Here is a 19,727-nt window from a genome sequence, read left to right on the forward strand (position 1 = left end):
ATGAGCATTTAATAGTTTGCATGTAATTTAATGCATGCTTAGACAAAGACTAAATTTTCAAGCTTCCTCTCAGGTGCATCTCGTAGTATCTTTTGTTGTTATTTTCCAATACAGGCATACATCCTCTGGTTACAGTTTTTGTCTTTATGTTCTCTTTGCAGGCCAAGAGTGACAGTTTTGCAGTATACCTAAAATAGTCTGTGCATTTGGTATGCTGAAGGCACCTATCACCTTTTGTCTGTAACTTTTCTGAAAAGTTCATCACCTCCAGTCCCTCAACCAATAGCTTTCTTGTAGCAGAACTAATGCCTGTGAGAAAACGATTGCAGGGTCCTCAGTGTGGCATTTACACCAGCTGCATAAAGAAAGGAAAGGAGACAACAAGTGACAGAAGCTGTTGCGGATAACCACTTTCCTCATGAAAAAGTAAACATGATTTTCAGGATCAGCAGAAGACTCTTGCTGGACAAACTAGATCACAGGATTTGTGAAACCACAGGCAAGGGCTTGGGGCAAAAGAGAAAAAAGGAAAATGGAAGGGATAGTACCTGAGGGAGCTGAAAATGAGAGGACTGTGGAAGAAAGGCTATGACAGACTGTGGGCAGAGAAAGATGTCTGCAAGGATGAGCAGGTTGATGATGATGAGACCAGCCATTTCCATGAATACATAGCCTTGCACCTGGCCTCTGGATCATAGTGCAGTGTTGTGTGCATGCTTAGTGAAAATCTTGTTAACATCCACGAAGAAACCATGTGGTCTATCTGCCTTTGCGTTGTGGTGAATAGCCCTTTTTATTCACGCAGGCATGCCAGACTGCATAGCAGCAGGCTATTTGTGACCTTCTGACAGTCTGAGAAGCTGTATCAAATGAAATTGCTGATGCCGAGGACCCTGATGGCCACCATATGAAGACAGAGGAAGTTCCTGATGGTATTGCATGCTTTTATTAAAGTGGCCATGACAGCAGATTTCCTCAGTGCAACTTGCCAATGAGCATAGGAGCCAAGAGTGAATAGAGACCAGTTGGCAATGGTACTCTTTATACACTAGAAGAGAGACTGAAGAGCAGGCATGCATGTGGCAGGGTTTTCAGCACACAGCATTGAGAGTGAAGTTTTGTTGCAGAGCTGAGCAAGGAGAAACTAGGACTACTGCTATCCTATGGAGGACAACATGGTCCCATGAGTGCCTATTGATCTCAGCATCTCTTTTTCAGCACGGGCTTAAAGGCAGGGAGTGGGTCAATAACAGGCATTTCTGAAACCCCTCACTCATGCATTAAAAAAAAAAGAAAGACAGAAAGAGAGAAACCCAACACATGTTTTGCACAGCTAAATAACATCGTTTGGGGAAAAGATGACACCATTTCCTGCCTGCATGAAGTACTAGGGCCAAATTCAGGCCAATGAGAGGGGAACTGCCTAAACCACCCCATAGGAAATGCTAAAATCATGAACATAGTTTAAACACCTAACTCAGTGCTACAGAGTATTCTCTAATTCCAGGAGTCTCTGAGAATTGTCCATGTGCATGTAGGAGTGAAGGGCTAGTGATACAGTTCCATCTCCATTTTATGCAACTAATTTACTTGAGGCTCAAAACTTACTCTTCTGTGTACCTCACTCCTATCCCCACTGCTTATGTATTGTGTTCTGAGTCTTGCAAATGAAAAATATGTGAGCAATTTATCTTCTCAGGAAGCTGCTTTCTTACTCAGCCTCAGCATCAAGCTCCCACTGCTGATACCATCAGTCTCACATTTCCTTACCTGCACAGAACAGCCACAGTGAGAGTGACTGAGAGGATGGGGCTTGGTGGTTCAGAAAATGGTCTAGAAAATGAGAGGTGTGACCCAGAACCCTTGAGTTCAGAAGGACCTGAACCCCAGACCAGGCAAGGGTTGCTGCAGCTCATGTTACTATGGGTTGATTGAACCGTACAAGTACACAAGCCCAAGTAACAGCCATCTCTCAGTGCTGAATGCAGTTTAGCATAACTTCTCACCTATTCCTTTGTCATAACACTGCTCTTTGTCTGAGTATAGTATTTTTAGCACCCAAGGGGTATCATGCTCCAAGTCAGAAAGCTGATTTAGCTGAGGCACAGGGGTGGTGGATAATGTCAAGAAATATGGCAGACTATTCATTAAGTAGACAATTCATCTTAATTAAACCCCTGTGAGTCAGCTCTTCCTGAAAAAATAGTATTTGAGCAGATTCAGATGCTTTTCTCAAATGGTGCAGCAGTATTTTATCAGTTTCTTTTCATATTTTGATAAACTTCATTCAAGATTCAGAGAGCACTTATGATTCACAGGAATAAAAATAAATTACTTTTACCATGTCCCCTCCCAGTTCTGAAAAATATTCTCATTAATTAAAATGAACTCCTGAAAATGTATCCTCTACAGCATAATCCTTAGGTTAAATATGTAGAAAGCCAGACAAAAAAAAATGCATATTGATAGCTGTATTTTAAACAAAAAAAAAATCTTCACATAATAAATACATCTTATGAACATTAACTTCAAATTTACTTCAGAAAGCTATTTACAATATAAATAATTATAAATGGGAACACTTTGCAAGATATTGTTGACATAGCTAAATTGCATTTCCTACATTACATTCCAAAGGAAAACTTCAAATTACAGATGTTATGCTACAATGTCACTAGACCCTATACATTGCAAGGCATGGTATTTGAAACACTGGCAATCTGTGTCTTTTCATAAATATAACCTATTTGTTTAAAGCAAATATGAAATGCTTCATTATGTTTCAAGTGCCTTTTTTGCCAGATTAGTATATTTTATGCATTGAAACATTTACCTTGGGAAAAAATAGCAGTGCCTTAAAAGCACTTTTCCTAATAGACTTTATTTCCTTAGAAATGTAAAGGTGCCAATGTTTTATAATGTGTGAGCAAAATTATTCCTTGCATTTCTAAACTTCCTACTGCAGCAGAAAAGAAAAAAAAAACATGTGCAGTCCAAATTGCAATAAATAAAAATGTTTAAAAATTGTATTATGAATCCTAGAGCAATAGGAAATCTTGAGAACTCCATGTGAGAGGGGAGTTAAATAGTGAATACAACTAGACAAAAAATTTTTCTTCCTGTATTTGATCTTTCCTTTCAAATACAGCTTCATAGATGGGCTCATAAATTACCTCTTTTAAGAAAGGGATGTATTCCTAGCAATTTAGATCCAGATTTATCCACAGAAGTATTGTATACATAAGCTAAATGCCACAGTGAAGTTTAACCTCACATAATCTATTTTTTTCAATAATAAATACTGTAAGGAAATGTGAACTGGAGTCACACTAGTGCTCACCATCTGAACTGAAGACCAGTTTTTCAGTCTTCAGAATAGCAGCTAAACCCTCAGGTACATCTCCAGCAAGCTTTACTAACATCAAATTGAAAAGGTACAGAAAAACTAAGGGGTTTCTTTTGGTTGTTATGGTTTTGGTTTGTGTTATTTTGTTGGTTTTTAAAGGTTTTTTGCTTCTCAGTGCCTACAGCCAAAATATTTAACCATCAATACTAACCGCAAATAAATCAAAAATAGGTTCACCTCCACACTGTGGAGGTGTCTGGAGTTAATCCAGCATACCTACAGAAAAGCATGTTCATCCACCATTGTTCCTAATAACAAAGCCTGTACTGCCTTTAGACCCTAAGGTGTTTTAAGTAAACTTGCAACTCATGGAAAGACCAGAGCCTGGATCCCTTTCTTGCCAGACAGTCATAGCCACCTTAAAATAGACCTAGCTAGGTCTAATCCTGGAACTGTGTGCCATAATACCCATTATATACAGCTTTGTATGCCGAAGGTCTGAAACCACAGCTTTGCTCCTTGACTGAAAGGTTAACTGACCTTTGGAACTGACAGTCTGATTTTCTGGGGTGGCTGCACCTTTTCCATAAATACTATAAGACCTTTTATTTTTTTTCCATCTCACTCAGGATGTAAATATAAATGAACATATGGTGGTTAACATACTTAGAGACATTAATGAATAAATGCTGCATGTTCAGAGATAAAAATGAGACTCAGATAAGAGCAATTAATAGAGTTCAAAAGAGCAGAATTTCTCTGTGTAAGCTGTGGCAGTATTGTGGACCCATCAACAAAAGCTGTTTAAGAAATAATTCTGGGGCTCCTCAGTCTAAAGAGATGCACTCATTTTTTCAAAGCATGTATAAATAATCTCCATTATAGAAACACAGCCATTATAGCTATTACCTTCTCTAGTTTCCATACTTACATCTTGAGATTAAAAAAAAAAAAACAAACTACAAACAAACCCCAAACCTGTTGTCACTTTACAAATCAGCTTTTCTGCCCTCACACATATTAAGTAGTACCTTACTCCACAAATATTGCCATTTGAGGCAATGGGACAAAATGCTGAGTAAGGTTCTTTTTCTAATTTAACAATTGCTTTGCAAATTTATCCAAAATTACATACTCCATGCCCCAGGGGTACAATCTTGAATAAAGAAGAGAGGGAGTCTCACTTCTTTAAACAAAAAAGATACAACAAAATCATAACGCATAAAAATCATAATGCACCATTCATTGACATCTGTAAGAAATTCTTTGAAAATGTTGTGGTCAGTCTGCATTTGAAGTAGCTACAAAATATTAATTTGATATGCTAATAACAAACCAGTATTATGATAGAGAAATAATGCAACACAGCAATTTATACTGGTTTTGTTCCAAAACATAACCTATATGCCTTATTTAAAGTGATAATTTTTAGCTAATGTGATACATTTGAAATGTATTCAATACAAATGCCTTGCATTTTTCAATTTCACAAAATACCTCATCTGATTTAGAAAAGGAAGAAACAAAAAAAGAAGATTATATCCTTCAAGGATACTAAATGAAAATTTGAATTAAATAAATATGTAATGAAAAAAAGTAAGCTTTATACCATATTGAAAGTACATGTAATACGAGCTGCAGTGACATTATATGCTATAATTAAAATTGCAAACTTGCCTTCCTGGAGCATGTAGCATGCAGAGTCTATGCTTACAATATTCAATGCTTTCATCAATTAAAAAGAAATTCCCGCCTATTTGAAGAAGCAGGATGGCAAATCAGCTGGTAAAAGGCATCTACCTCCAGCAGACCATACTGAAATGCTAAGGAGTGCTAGTTGCTGGAACCCCATGAGGGAAATGAGCCTTTGCTTGCAACATAACATGTCTGCATGTACAGACCACTCTACAGATATATTCCATTTATTACAGTGTCTTTTGCTGCACTTGTCATTGTAGTGGGCTAGAACTATTGAAAATGGGACAAATAGCTACAGTTTGGGAAGCTTTAGTTTGGGATTATGATAAATCAAAATGGGGGATTTTTATTGCATAGCAAGCTGGCCTTTTTCCTGGGTGAAATCATAGAGTGCAAGCATCTTTTATTGCGCCTGTTTGTTTTATAAGTCTTCTGATTTTCAAAAGTGCCTGTCAGACTGCAAATGCAACAGTGCCAAAGCTGATTTCCTGACTACCTGTGGCCATTAGACCACAGCCGGTGAACTGCAGGTGGTCTGCAGAACACTACTGCCTTCTGATTAAAAGCTTGATAACAAGAGTGCTTGGTGATCCCAAGAAACTCGGGTGCTGACAAAGTTCTGTTCATCCAAATGGTCTAGGAAACTGTTCTGTAATAAAAAAATTATTTTGATAATTAGACTTATTTTTATATGTACTAGCAGGGATATGATACCATGTACCTCTACTCTAATTCGCTTTGCAAATTGCATTTTAATACTGTACAATGAGACTTCAAATACAAGTTTATTCATAGGAATAAGTGAAATAAATATGTATCCAGAATTAGATTTATCAAAAATACTTTCTCATTCCTATGCTTTAGGAATATATACAATCGTTGAGCTCAAAGAAGTCCGTTTTGGTCCATTCCTCTGAGTTAGCAGTTGTCAATATTTTTGTTCCCCTCAATTATTTGCCTTGTTTTTATCTTAAAACAAACAAACAAATGAAAATCTCTAGCCACTTCTTTTTATGACCTTTGTTATTCATTTGGCAGTTAGTCAAATAAACTTCTTGCCAAATCATTTTGTTCTCATTTTGCCTTGGCTAACATTCAATGCCCTGTCTCTCATTGCTGCCGCTATTTCAAATGGTTTTAGACCATTATTTATCTCTAGTCTTTGCAGAACTTGGTGCACACCAGTGACATTCCCTCTTACTCTTTTCCGTTACAAAGATGACAGACCAAGTTTATTTAAAGTTTTTATTAGATCTTTCAGTCTCTTTATCTTTTGCTGAGCTCTGCTCCACCTTTTCTATTATGAGGTTTAGATAATAAAGACCAGACTGTGTTGCTCTTCCTTGTGTTCAATGTACATTTCATCAGGAGTGATCATGCTGCAGTCAACAAAGATTGCCTATGGAGTAAGGTACTACTCAATTCAAGATTCACAATCTGCCTTGGAGTGATCAGGACTATACACAATATCCCAAGTTAAGAGAGGTAATTTCCTCTGCTTTCAAGTACATATCTACTTACGTGGTTTATAATGTTATTATTTAGCTTTTGCTTCTGATTAGTTTTATTTGAAAATAGGTATTTTTAACCTGCCTGTAGTATGCTGGTTTATATTTAGTCCCACTGGTGACTCAGTCCCGTATGTCAAGCTTCTTAATGTTATAAATGAAGGTAGATTTAGTGTTAATCTCATTTTAGTAACCACCTCATGTCCACTTACTTCCACAGTGGTATAATAAGGAATGGTGGTCCTGCTCTCATTGCAGTTAACTTAGAGACTTCATATAAATGGACAGGTCTATCAATTGTTCCTTCAAATGCACTGGTTTACTTTTTTTTTCTTTAGCATATGTTTTTTATTTATTCTTTTCCAATCAATTAGTGTCTCTTTGTTCATGAGATTATTAAAAATTCGAAAAAGTTTCTCTGCCTCTTTTGATGTCTTCTATAACTTTATGACAGGCCCTGATAATATCAGCATTCTTAATACAATTGAATTTCTCAGAACCCTGATTTCTCTAAGTATTTTTTTTATGTACATATGACTGATTTTTACATCCCTAATATGTTCTGATATTCACTAATTTTTTGCTGCAAACAAAAAAAGAATGCATATCTCTTTTTCAAAGTCATACCTATTACTTTACTGTCTATCAGACAGAGTAGTTACAATTTCCTATACTTTCTTAATTTACTCTACTTTCTTAATTTACTCCAAAACTTTATCAGAAGTAGGACAAACCACCATATAGAGTTTGCTATTCTTGCCTCTCATATTTTACATTTATGCAATTGCATTTGTATTTTACAGCAAAAATTCTATGATTTTATTGATTTCTTTCTGTGTTTCAAATTAATTAATTATTCAGACACTTAGAACCACTTTTCCTTGTTTTTTTTAATTATAACTAAATGGCATATATAACCATAAGATTAAATGTATGCATCTTGGACCACTCCTAGTTCCAGCCTATTCTCTCTTGTTATCCTGACAATTTTCTTCCATTTCACTCCCCTGTCCACCTTGGCGGACAATCTCCCATCTCTACATCAACAAAACCAAGCCCTGTGCATTTCTCAAAACTACACTGAGAAAGGCCCTCTTTCTTTTAAACACAGTAGAAGTGAATATTTGATTGTACTAATCATAAGGATACTGCTCATTTGACTCCAACTCAAGCATATGTAAATAGCTATGCATGTGAATACACAAGGAAATAACAATTCAAGGAGTTCTCTCTTCTTTCCCCCTTTTTGATTTTGCATTGGTTAACCTTGGATACTTTATACCATGGAGCAGCATAACACACTTGGCTGTTAGGGAATAAACAGATCACCAGAAGTACATATGCTGCTGTGCATTTCAAAGGAACACATTCCAAATTTCTGTGTAAAAAGAGTGCATAGCAGTTTTGTTGGCTGGGGCCTGTGGAACACAGGCAGTTCAGAAGGTCTGCCTTTGGCAGCATTTCCAAACAACCACCTCTTACACAGTGTGCATGAATTGCTCTGTTAGTCTGCCCCAAGAAATCCCTGTCTAGACCTTTTCCATCCTTCTCATCTTGCATGGCACCAACTTTGAGTTTAGCTCCATTCACTCTAGCCCTGCACACCAGTGCATTTTTGTTTTCTAAAAGTAATGTGTGTTAACTAACTTATCCCCCCAGACCTTAGGTTATTCTTTCTAGTGCACTATGGTATATCAAATGCTGGTAACGACAAGGGCATGAAAACATGTAATATCTTCCAATTGGATCTCAAAGGTTATTTTGTAAAGCACAAAAACTTTTAAAAAAAATTGTCAGCTTCCATTGGTTATTATAACAGATGTTCCCTTGTGGCCTTGTGCTGGATCTTGCTGCATCCTTAAGTGAGAAGTCACATCAAAATGTGATCCATTACAGCCTAGTGAATAGTTTCTAATGGTTTCAGTGTCATATAGATGCTCCAGGGCATAGCCAGTTAACGTGTAAGCATGCTTATCAAAGTACTGCCTATGGGAGCTGTAATAATTTGGAGAGGCTGATGGATGGTCCCCTGGGGTTTGATGAGGGGACATATCTGAATGCAGGTAATCTTTAGATAGTACCAAACTAGATTTTGATATTCGATCAGAATTGGGGCTGCTTATCCTAGACAGAGTCGTGGGGCTGTTGTCATAGTCATTTTCATGTGGGCTCATAATCTTCCCATCTCGCTGCTGGATGTGTTCACAGGGGGGAGTGTTGGCAACTGTCGGGACACGGCAGACATCTGCTGCCAATTGCTGCTGAGGGTAGTTTGCAAAACATATAGTATGCTTCTTCCCTGTGCCATTAATGGAGACCAATGGATCAGGGGTTGTTTTCCGCAGCTGTAGTCTGTTTTCTTCCTCTTTAATCATTTGCTGGGTGGCTCTTATTAGAGTTTCAATTTTGCTGGGCTCATGTGGACTGCTCTGATATTGCTCAGAACGGTACCGGTCACCTGATTCACTGGCAGAGCCAGGATCAGGTGAGCTGACGACGCTGTCCTCATCCCAATGTCCTCTCCCTAGGAAAGAGAGAAAAAGGACAAGCACTGAGGTTGAAGGAGGCAAGCAGTCTTGAAGAACAAGTACCCTGAACTTTGTTTTATAGACAGAAAACCAAGAGAGAGGCACATGACTCATAACAAAGTCACCAAAAATTACTATGATGGACCCCTTGCTTTTCAGTGACAAAATCTAGTACTCTGTCAGCACATGGAATGAGTAACACAACTGAAAATATACAAGGAGATCTAAGCACCTCAACACAAACACCTAGTGCTACCTGAGTCGATTCAGTGCAACCAAGCGCTTGGCACCAACACTGCAGAACCTCTGTATATTCTGAAGCAGCTAGAGGCCAGGCAGGGTACCTAGGGCATGTCAACATGCCCTCAACACTGATGTTCAGGTTCCTGACCCCTTGCTGTCTCTTTGCATTAATAAAGTGTGAGTGAATTTGGACCTTGGTGAACACAAAAATCTCAAGGAATTACAAATCCACATCATTCCAACATGTCTTCTAAGGCCTTTCCAGAAACTGAGACATAGAGAATTTGCAGAATAGTTTGTGGTTATGTAGTGACTTTACACAGGTTACACAACAATAAATAAACACAAGTAATGAAACAGTTCTTGTTTAGAAGTACAAGAACTGTTAGACAGTTGTTAGGGTTATTATAAAAATGTGATATCATATCTCAACTCATAAATATTTGCTGTATAAAACTTTTAAAATGGGAAAATTTAACTATATTCTTACCTCTTTTTAAAAAATAAGGCCCACGGACATATCAGAAAAGGTGTTCAGTTTGCATGTTGCTGAAAGGACAGAATCAGACCTGTCAATACTCACTAGGAAGAAGTTGAGTGACCCCCAAACCTGAACAGCCAACTAAGGCCACATTACAATAAAGGGTTTGATGAAGGATTCACTGAGACATGTGCCTGCAGAAGAGCACGTCTTAGACTTGCACAAATTACTTAACCATGCCTTTGCCTCAGCACATACAAAGTCTTGTTTGGGGATAAGACGCTTTGGGTTGGTTGACAGGAGTCCTCAGAGTCCATTTTCAGACCAGCACAAGTATTTCTCCCTGCTCTGTGTTGGGTCAAGGCATACAGATCTGCTTGGGTGGCAGACCACTGCTGCTGTGTTGCAGAGTTCATGACAAAAATCAGTGGTGGGCATGTATAATAAACATATCCTGCCATTTGTCAGTGGAAGTACTGCACTGTGGAGTTTCTTATAAGCATAAATTTATCCTTCACATCTTCTTAAGATCTGGACCCAAAATGGCAGGGCCTGGAGGAGGAAGGTTGCTCCACCCACCAGAACATGTAGTATGTCCAGTACAATGGGGAGCTGGTCAGCCACTGCTCTAAACCCAGTGCTGTTTGTTTCACTGCACAGACCACATATGCAGTGTCCCAGACTTCCTGAGTATGACCAGAAACACATAGGTTCGTACGCAACCTCCAAGGCCTGCCATACTGGTCAGCTAATTGTAAGGTGACTCTGATCCAGAACTACCATAAGACACATTGAAAGACAGAAAAGGAAGAAAATATTTTCTGCTGAATGAAACTACCCAGACAGCAATGTTCATACAGTATTGTCAAAAAGTTTCATTTGTGAAAGGCCAAGGTTAGAAACTGTCTAAATCTAAATAAAAATGGCACATGTACAAGGCAAGCTGAGATTTTTCTTCTCCTCAACTAAGACCAACAGGTCAGGTTTTACCCCAAAGCTACATGCAAACTGAAGGCCTAAGAAAATAACTGGATCATCTGGAATTACAGCAAAACCAATAAACAAAATAAAATCAGGTTATACTATCCATTTGCACTGTTGATGCTTGATAAAGCTATGGAATAAATATTTAACATTTTTGTGTTTGCACCTCCATATGGTATTTCTATGTTATTACATTTCTATTCTCAGCAAGAATTATTATGTGTAAAATTTGCTGGAAAAATTATCATACTTCAGTCAATTTTCTTTTTTTCAGAAGAAAAATCTAGAAAAAAATATGTATGACAAAAGTACAGAACAGACACAAGGAAGGAGGTGTCTTCTCAAAGGAAAAGTGGAGAATAGCCCTCATCAACAAAATTTAGGGTTTCTTTTCATTCCTCATTTTTCCTCTGACTGTATTTCTTAGAACTTGCTAATTAATCATTTTTTCTGATATCGACATAATTTTCCGCACATCGGAGTAAAATAGTACTGTTCTCTTTCCTTTCCAAAGCCTTATTCTGCAAGCCAATGCTAGTGGCTTGCAATAGCATAATTAGCTTTTAAGAGTTCTTTAGATACAAACTATATTTTAACATATTACTTTAGTAGTTTTCATTTATTTATTTTTTTAAATGATGCATCTATCCTTACAACCTTGAACTCTGACTTTTGGGTCAGTTGCATTCCTTCAACTCTCAGTCTACCTTTTAATCCCTAGGTCCTATGGATTTTCCAAACCCAAGATCAGTCTTTCATTGTGATATTTTTTATTAGATTCAGCCTCTGAAGATGTGCCAATGCACTGTTTGCAACCTGCCAGACACCAAGCAAGGCGTTAGGCTTAGTGTTGAAAGGATGGAGAGACTCAAACTGCCCAAAAATTATAGCTGGGGACAAATGTCTGAAATCAAAAGCAAATGTTAATTTGAATTGTTAATTTTAAATAAAAACAAACAGCAAATCATAGTGAATCGAGTAATAAACAGTGCAGAGAGATAAGTCATTTGGAGAACAATTTCTCCAAAGACTGTAGAGATATTTTTAATATATGGCTTGGATTTACCTCTGATTTTTTGCTAGATAGATTCCAACCAAAGCAGTTTGATCTCAAGTCAAACAAGTAACACATTTCTATGAAGTGTATCGTTTTGCTTATATCTTTAAGATCATCCTTGAAATCTCACCAGTCAGATATTTCCACCTGAATTTCACACATTAAAAAAATATACCACAAAATTTTATTTTGGTGCATATAAGCCAGACTGTTAAACAATCAACTTGAACTTTAAGTATTCCTCATCTCCATAGATGCAATCTCTGAGACAAGGACATAAATCAAGATTCTCTCACATTTTCTCTCCCACACAAACAGTTTCATGTTTATGTCACATTGCTTTGTCTGAAATGGTCCCAGTCCTGAAAATCCTTGTCATCTCTTACCATGAATCCTGTGCACTGATGTTATGTGGGGCATACTGTTTTCATACGCTTCTCTGCTCTCAGGGGATGACTTAGTCAGAGGCAATGCTGAACGAGAACCCCACCAGCTCTCCCTTCCTGGCTGCGGCGTGCCAAGGAAATACCGGCCAGCTTCACATCTGCCTCCTTCACAGGCCTGAGTATGGAAATGTCTGTCATCAGTCAGCCGGGAGTGGTCAAGTGCAAAACCATAGCAGAGAGCACTGCGGTCTGAGTACTGTCTGTAGGCACAGGAGACATCATGGTGCTGGGAGCTCGGTCTGTCTGAGGGCTCCAGTAGCTGGGGAGAAGCTGTGTCTGTCAGGGGGCTTCCACCCCACTGGCTCTCATGGTCAGACTCAGATCTCTCAGTGTGAAATCCAGAATACTGCAAAACAGGAGAAGCAGCAGTAAGAAGATATGCCTGGGTGAAATCTGCAGGTAACTGCACTGAAAAGACAGAGTATGTCTGTGATAGGGTGTTTTTTGTGAGCGTACCCACATGTCTGCACCTTCTGATTGGACTCCTAGTCCTTTCCTGTACAACAGTCTGTAATGAGCTCACAGATTACAGGACAGACGTCATGAAAGTCTAAAGCATTCCATGCCAACCCTTAATAGCCACCTCCTTTATGATGTGTAATATTAGACTCAGCAACATCAATGTTGCAATTCAATATTTTTTTAATACATCCAGGTTTTTCTTATTGCTTTGAAAGCTAGTGCTTATTCTCGGCAATGGCTCCCCAATGGAGTTCTCCCAAAAAATGGACTGAAGTAACACCACTTCTGGAGCACTCTCACATTCAAATTGAAAGTGAATGTATTTGAAGCTGTTTTTCTAAGGGTTCCCTCTCTTTTCCTCATGTTCTGTTTGTTGTTGGATTTTTTTTATTTTTTTTTTTTTTACCTGGAGTGGTATCTTTGAACTTCTTTCCTCTTATTAGTAGCAAAAACAAAGCCTCCTGTAGACCCTGAGACTTACACCAACACTACTATGGAGTAAAGCTCTGAAGTGACGGCACTTGGGTAGGAAGTTGAAAATCACAGCTCTATTGCAATGTGGGAGCAAGAAAAATCCGAAACTATTTGCCAGAAAAAATAACTGCTAGCCAAAGCAGGCAGAGCAGGCATTTGACACTTTTGCTTAAGCGGGGCCCTCCCAACACAGAAGCAGCAACTAGCAAGCAGTTGGAAAATCAGACAGAATAGGAGCATGGGCATTTGTTTAAAGAGAAGTAAGGGTTAAATTAAATGTCCCAAGATTTCTAGGTATTCATAACGAATGTTTCAAACTTTCAGATACTTTGGGGAAAAAAAAAAAAAAGGAATGCTTATTAAACCTCCTAGGATTTAGCTGTCTCATTTTTAAATCTTTTTGTTTATTGGAACTGCTGAACTTCATGGAACATCTTTAAATCAATTTCATCCATGATTATGGATTGGGATGAGACTAAAGCTGTACATGCTCATCACTTCAGTACAGCACACTCATGTCACAAATCAATGTATTACAGCATGAAACCTTGGAATTCTCCTATTCCATCACCTTCCAGAGGCCTGCCCACTCTGCCTTTTCTTCTAACAGGCATTAGGACTCTCTCTTGAGAACATAAGCTTACCTTCCTTTTCATTAGATTGAGTTAATATGAAACTCCTCATTATCAGCCAAGATCAAGGTTTTATGCACTTACCAATCGAAAGTACTGACCAGATGTTTGACTCACAGAAAGTCAAACCATCTGCGCAACATCAGCAGCAGTTTTTACATTTAATTAGGTATTTCTTCAGTATTCCAGTTTGTATTTGTGAACACTGTTTGTTAATACAATAGGTTATTTAAAAGAAAGAAAGAAAGGGTCATGGCTTTGAGGAGCTCGATTATATTTTATTAACTGTCAGAAAAATACCTGTAGGCAAAAGCCTATCAGTAGATATGGAGATCAGCAAGTTAACATAGCATATTCATTGGAAGGTTTTAGAAAAGAAAGGATAAACCTGATTTTGCATGGAGTTAAGAGAGAACCACAAAAGAGTTCTTTTAAATGTCAGTAATTTGGCATACTTTAACTAGGAATTTTATTCAACCATCACACTTACATGTAAACAACTGAAACATTTGACTCTTCTATTACCCTTTCAGTTCTAATGTCTTCAAACTGCTTACTCACAAAAATACTTTTGCAATTACTGACTGAAATATTGTCAACTTTTTGTAAAAAATATAGAGATGAATTAAGTTTCCAATTAAAAAAATAGAAATTTTGGCTATTAAAATAGTTACAATGGAAATTCACAAAATTAAAACTACTTTTGTGCCTGTTCTTAATTTTAGAATTACTTTTAGTGCCTTTTAAATTTTACTTTTAGAAACCAGACTTTTTAACTTTTAAAGTTAAGCTTAAATATAACATAAGCATAAATATAAGTATAAAAAAAGTTAAAATTTCATTTATTTTTTTATTAAAAACAAAATTCATAGTATGCATATCTGTCATGAGGAGTACAAGTAAAATTAATTTCTAATAATATTATAATGGAACTTCTTTTATTGGACAATTCATGATGATAATAAATGTCAGAACTGAAAATTCTTAATTTCGCTTAGCTCTAATATATATTCTTCTATTCTCTAAGGACCATTCAGAGTGCAGCATAGCTTCTCTTGCAGGGAATTTCTCTGTGTAACTGAAAATTTGCTCTTCTTTCTTTTTTTGTTTTTAATTTTGAGTCTAATGATTCAAATGATTCAATTGCACAGCACTTTGTGCACTTTTCTGAAAGAAAAGGACATCCTTTCAAAGGGTATATGGTCAGTACATCAGAAACAAATCATGTAATGTCAGATAACCATGTAGTCAATATTTCATGCATATTCTTTGCACTTGATGTAAATGATGATTATTTGAGATCTGACCCATAACAGCTGCTAGGCCACAGACTGACTTAAATCAACCCAATGAATTGTTTCTGGCCCATATTTTCTGCCAAGGCCTGTTATGACTGCTTACTCTTAAGGTACAACATAAGCAGACATAGGCCAAAAATACGTCTTATTCCCTTTGAAGCTATCACATCTCTATTTGGCATCATTATGCTGCCTCTCCTGCTGCTGTCCTGCCACTGCCTCTTCTGGGAATCTGATGTTGACAGGTGGAGACTCCAAATATGGGTATGTGTGATATGTTGATGAGCAGAGAAATGAAAGGATGATCAAAGATACTGCTTTACTGAAATGGGAGTGGAAACACTATCTCTCAAGTCAGAATTAGGCTTCCATATGTCAAGTGATGAAAGATCATAGAAAGTGGAATCAGATTTAATGGAAATTATGGCAAATTAAAATTAGTTGGTGGGTTTGTCTTTCGATCCACATCCTGCCTCACCAGAAATGCTCTCCTTCCTGCTAGTTTTGGGTTCTGACTCCTCTCAGGCAGAATTTATTATTTTTGGGTTCTTGACAGCACACAGAAGTTAAATATGATAAAGAACTTCAGACAGGCAAAACCTGAAATCCCTTCAGGTGATTTCTGAATTGTCTTCTGGCATAAATAACAACAATAAATAAAGTAAATGGTCCTCCAGCTGTTTTCTGAAAATTGAATTGCCACCTCTAGATACAAGTAATGTCTTTCAGAGCACTAATCCAGTGTACCACTGCAGTGAGAACATACAGGTAGGATTAGCACTGACACAGGAAGGGGCTATAGGCCAACCCTGATGCTATTTCCACATGAAAAAAAAAAAGTTCAGGAGGGCTGAACAGGCAAGGAAATAGGAAAACATAAATTCCATGTCAGAGAAAAGCTTATTTTATGAGAGTCCATGGAAGTGTATCAGGCCAGTAGACAATATTTTGTGGGCGATTTTCTTTTCCCTGACCTTCCATTCCTACAGGTGTCTCACTAGCCTAAGCACTCATCCTGTCATACGCAGCAACATCAGCCTGCTCCACACACCATTCCAGATGTTCAAACAATAGAAGTTATAGATTTCTAATTTTCAGGCAGCCTACTCAGGTTTTTATCATCATAAACATTAAATATATAGTGAAACCCTCTCAGAGTCCTCTTTTCCATGAAAAACTTTCACTGTATCATCATTAGCAGCTTTCCTCTTGAGTTGTGTCTTAACCATGAGAAAAAACATCTCAGATGCAGGCTACATTCTACTAAGAACATACGCATGCTTTTAAATCACTTTTATCTTACTTTTTCCTAATGTAATCCTGAAATGTAAAATATGTTCTTTTTATATTCGCTATTATAGGCAGAACAGATGGTGAAAGGCTTAGATTAAAGTAATACAGCATGTCCATTAAAATAACCCCTACTGCTGGTGACTCTTCACCAGATCAGGAGTTATGTTTACTATAAAGAGAGGTTTGCTTTGCCTTTGAATACACTGGAAGTTGTCAAAGCTTTAGGCTACAGGAAGAAATGAAAACAAAACAAAGGCTAAGGCTTACAGATTCAGTCTGATTCTGTTATCTTTAACCCATTGAGTTATATGGTCAAATAGAGGTGGATTATCTGTTTGTAGGAGTTATAAAATCAATTTACCTCCAAAATCAAGTGCATTTACATACATCTACTAGAGAAAGCTTTTACTTCCAAAAATTCATGCATGCTGTAACACATACCAAAGCCTTCATTCAACAGCTCTTAGGTACCTCGTTACTTGTATATGTGACTTCATTTTACATATGTATAATCTTTATCCAATAACTAAAATGAGATGTGAAGCAGTAAATGTGTATCCATATCTGACCACAAAGTATTTTCATTAGAGGCAGGCAAGAAACAGTTTTGAACATTTTCTTTAAACAATCATCATTAATGGAAGATTAAACTCCAAAGCAGTTGTTCAGATGATCACAATTAAAATGTTTTTCCAATCTTGTTGCTATTTCCTGTGTACAAAATAAATGAGGTCCAGGGATAGCTTTTTGGAAACACAACATAAATGAGGTCCAGGGCTAGATCTTAGAAGCTCCTCACAATGATTACTATTATGGGGAAAGATTACAGACATCTTTTAAACAACTCACAATTTCCTCTCTCTGTAAATCTCTATCGTCTTCTCTCCTGGTTTTTCACCTCCTCTGAGCTCTCCACCTCTAGTAGGACAGGGCTAGAAGATCACTGTTAAAAGTGTCTGGGCAAATCCTACAGCTGTGTCATGAATTTGCACTTCTCTCTGCTTGCCTTTCCCCAGTCTGAAACTGGTTTCATAGAATCCACTAGCCCACTGTAGTAATGTCAGTGTTAATCAGATGCTGATCAATGCCTCTAATTTAATTAACTCAATTTTTCTTGAAGAGTCAAGGGCCATACTGCACTATGTCTGCCTCTGCATAAGACTTGAGGAAAAACAGAAACATTAACACTATCTTAGGTGACCAAACCATCCATCTTTCACCCTAGTAGTAAACATTCTGCTGAAATTTTTGACATAGTTTTCAATCAGATCATATCTCATGTTGCTTTCCTAGGGGCACACACTGGCAAGGCAGAGGATTCTAAGTTATCACCCAGTTAAGCATATGACCCCCTTTTCTCTTCAAAAGTGAAATAAAGTAAGTGGCAAGGACAAGAGAAAAACAAGGGAAAAAAAGAAGAAAAGAAAAAATAAATTTTAAAAAAAGAGAGAAAAAAAAGAAGGAATGAAAGTACGTACATTTAAAATCTCCTAGGTGCCCTTAATTTTAAGGAATAATTTGCCCACTGACATTATTTTACTAATAAACTTCCTGCTTCCTTCCCTTACCAAAACCCAGACTCCTGTGTAAGCCAAAATCTGCAGGCTCAGTTTTCAGGTGTGGCTTTTGAGTCACACGCTCATTCTCCACAACTAACTGGCAGATTACGTGGGCTTGAGACTGAGGGACACAGGCCATACCACCTGCTGCATGGTCTTCACAAGAGCTTTACTTACTCTTTCAACAGCTTATTCAGTGGTAGGAACAGATGAGAGGGATGTGAAGCCAAGCTGCCAGTGTTGCTTGTGGTGATATGCTACAATGAATGGTATGACTATTTTTCAAGATACTGGCAACTATCACACTGCTTCTTTTTGGATGGTGAAATCTGTGACTTTACTACCAGACAGCTGGCAATGAAAATGAAACTGGAACTAAACATCCTGAGCTTTCAGACCACAATCCCTGATAAAACAACAGTCTCAACACTGCACTGTCCGTTCAGGATTTTTTCTGGTGACAGAGAGGACAAGGAGATACTGATGAAAGTCACACTTTCAGAAACCAGATCAATGTGGGAGAATAACGGATCTTCAGTTGGGATTGTCCTGTTAGCAAATGACTTCTGACAGAATTGAGTAAAGGGAGATGAAGGATAATTTCAGTAAATCAATGATAGTCATTTTAAAAATCTAATTTAGAGATAATTGTACATATCTCTCCCAGTTCTTTATAGCAGTTTTATTACAGTTGTTTGGTGTAGTGCATTCAAAAGAAAGGGTCTTCTTGAACAACCCACAGAAGTCCGTATGAACAAATGATTAATCAACAAGAGCCATAGCAACCTCTGGCAAAATTATATTCTTAAAATTAAGAATCTGAGTTCATATCTAGGAGCTCATTTAAATATTCCCTGTGCCAAAGGCAGATGTCATTTAACTGAAATTCTTACCCTTGGTACTTTTGAGGGTAAAAAGAAAGAAAACAAGGAAGATAGGTAGACGCACTGTACACCCTTAGAGCTCAGTTTTGAACATATTGTACCTGCAGAGAAACTGTAGTCATCAAGGTCATTATCAATTAAATATTGACCTTGGACTCTTTAAAAAGTACATAGGTCTTTGATGTGACATCATGAATGCATACATTTATATCTACTGTGTGGTGGCATAAGGACAGTAAGGCTGGCATCATTAGTAAACAATGGTTATTTCAACAAACAGGCTTATTTGAGCAGAAAAGTTGACAATGTATGCAAGTGCTATGGCACTGTCTGCAGAAATCATTTGTGCATATGCATTAGTTTAAGCTCCAGTTTACAGATCCAGTCAAGTCTGGTCCATTCTCCAAGCAGGGACGTATTCCTTACACAGAAAACGAAATCTGGGAAATTAGAGTCTACTGACACCAGTAGCGCTTTCACCCTTTCAAAGCTTTTTGACACCTCCTAGCGCTTTCACCCTTTCAAAGCTTTGTACGTAGGAAAGTTTTCTTGTTCCAGCTCAGCAAGTTAGCCTGTTGCTTTCCCTTCTCAAAACTCACTCCTTCTGACAAAGATTTCTATACTATACTGCTGTCAGACATCTGGCAGCTTTCTAGAATGGTTGGAATTATTAAAGAGTGAGTAAGAAAAAGCAAGATTTCTCAAACAGCAAAACTCAAAATCCTCGCAAACCAAGCTTTTCAAAATCAGCATTTTCACATGTCCTTCTGTCCGCTCCTCATTAACTCTAACACCTGTGCTTATTGTTGTTGATGATGATTTATTATGCATGCT

The 19,727-nt window shown here is 37.6% G+C and overlaps 1 protein-coding gene across 6 annotated transcripts in view; it reads right to left on the bottom strand.

Moving 5' to 3' along the window:
* Window positions 1–8,294: 8,294 nt before the first annotated feature.
* Window positions 8,295–19,727, bottom strand: part of SIM1 (SIM bHLH transcription factor 1) — a 50,067-nt gene continuing 38,634 nt past the window's right edge. For all 6 annotated transcript variants that reach the window (XM_062608475.1, XM_062608473.1, XM_062608474.1 and 3 more), the window contains 2 exons: window positions 12,232–12,637; window positions 8,295–9,076 (listed from right to left, as the gene is read on the bottom strand). In XM_062608475.1, coding sequence (XP_062464459.1) covers window positions 8,346–9,076; window positions 12,232–12,637 — 1,137 coding nt within the window. In that variant the 3' untranslated portion in view covers window positions 8,295–8,345. The remainder of the gene's footprint in view (window positions 9,077–12,231; window positions 12,638–19,727) is intronic.

The sequence above is a fragment of the Pezoporus occidentalis genome, unplaced genomic scaffold (assembly GCF_034315485.1).
Source record: "Pezoporus occidentalis ecotype Australia unplaced genomic scaffold, CSIRO_AGI_Poc_V1 ctg13, whole genome shotgun sequence".
NCBI lineage: Eukaryota > Metazoa > Chordata > Aves > Psittaciformes > Psittacidae > Pezoporus > Pezoporus occidentalis.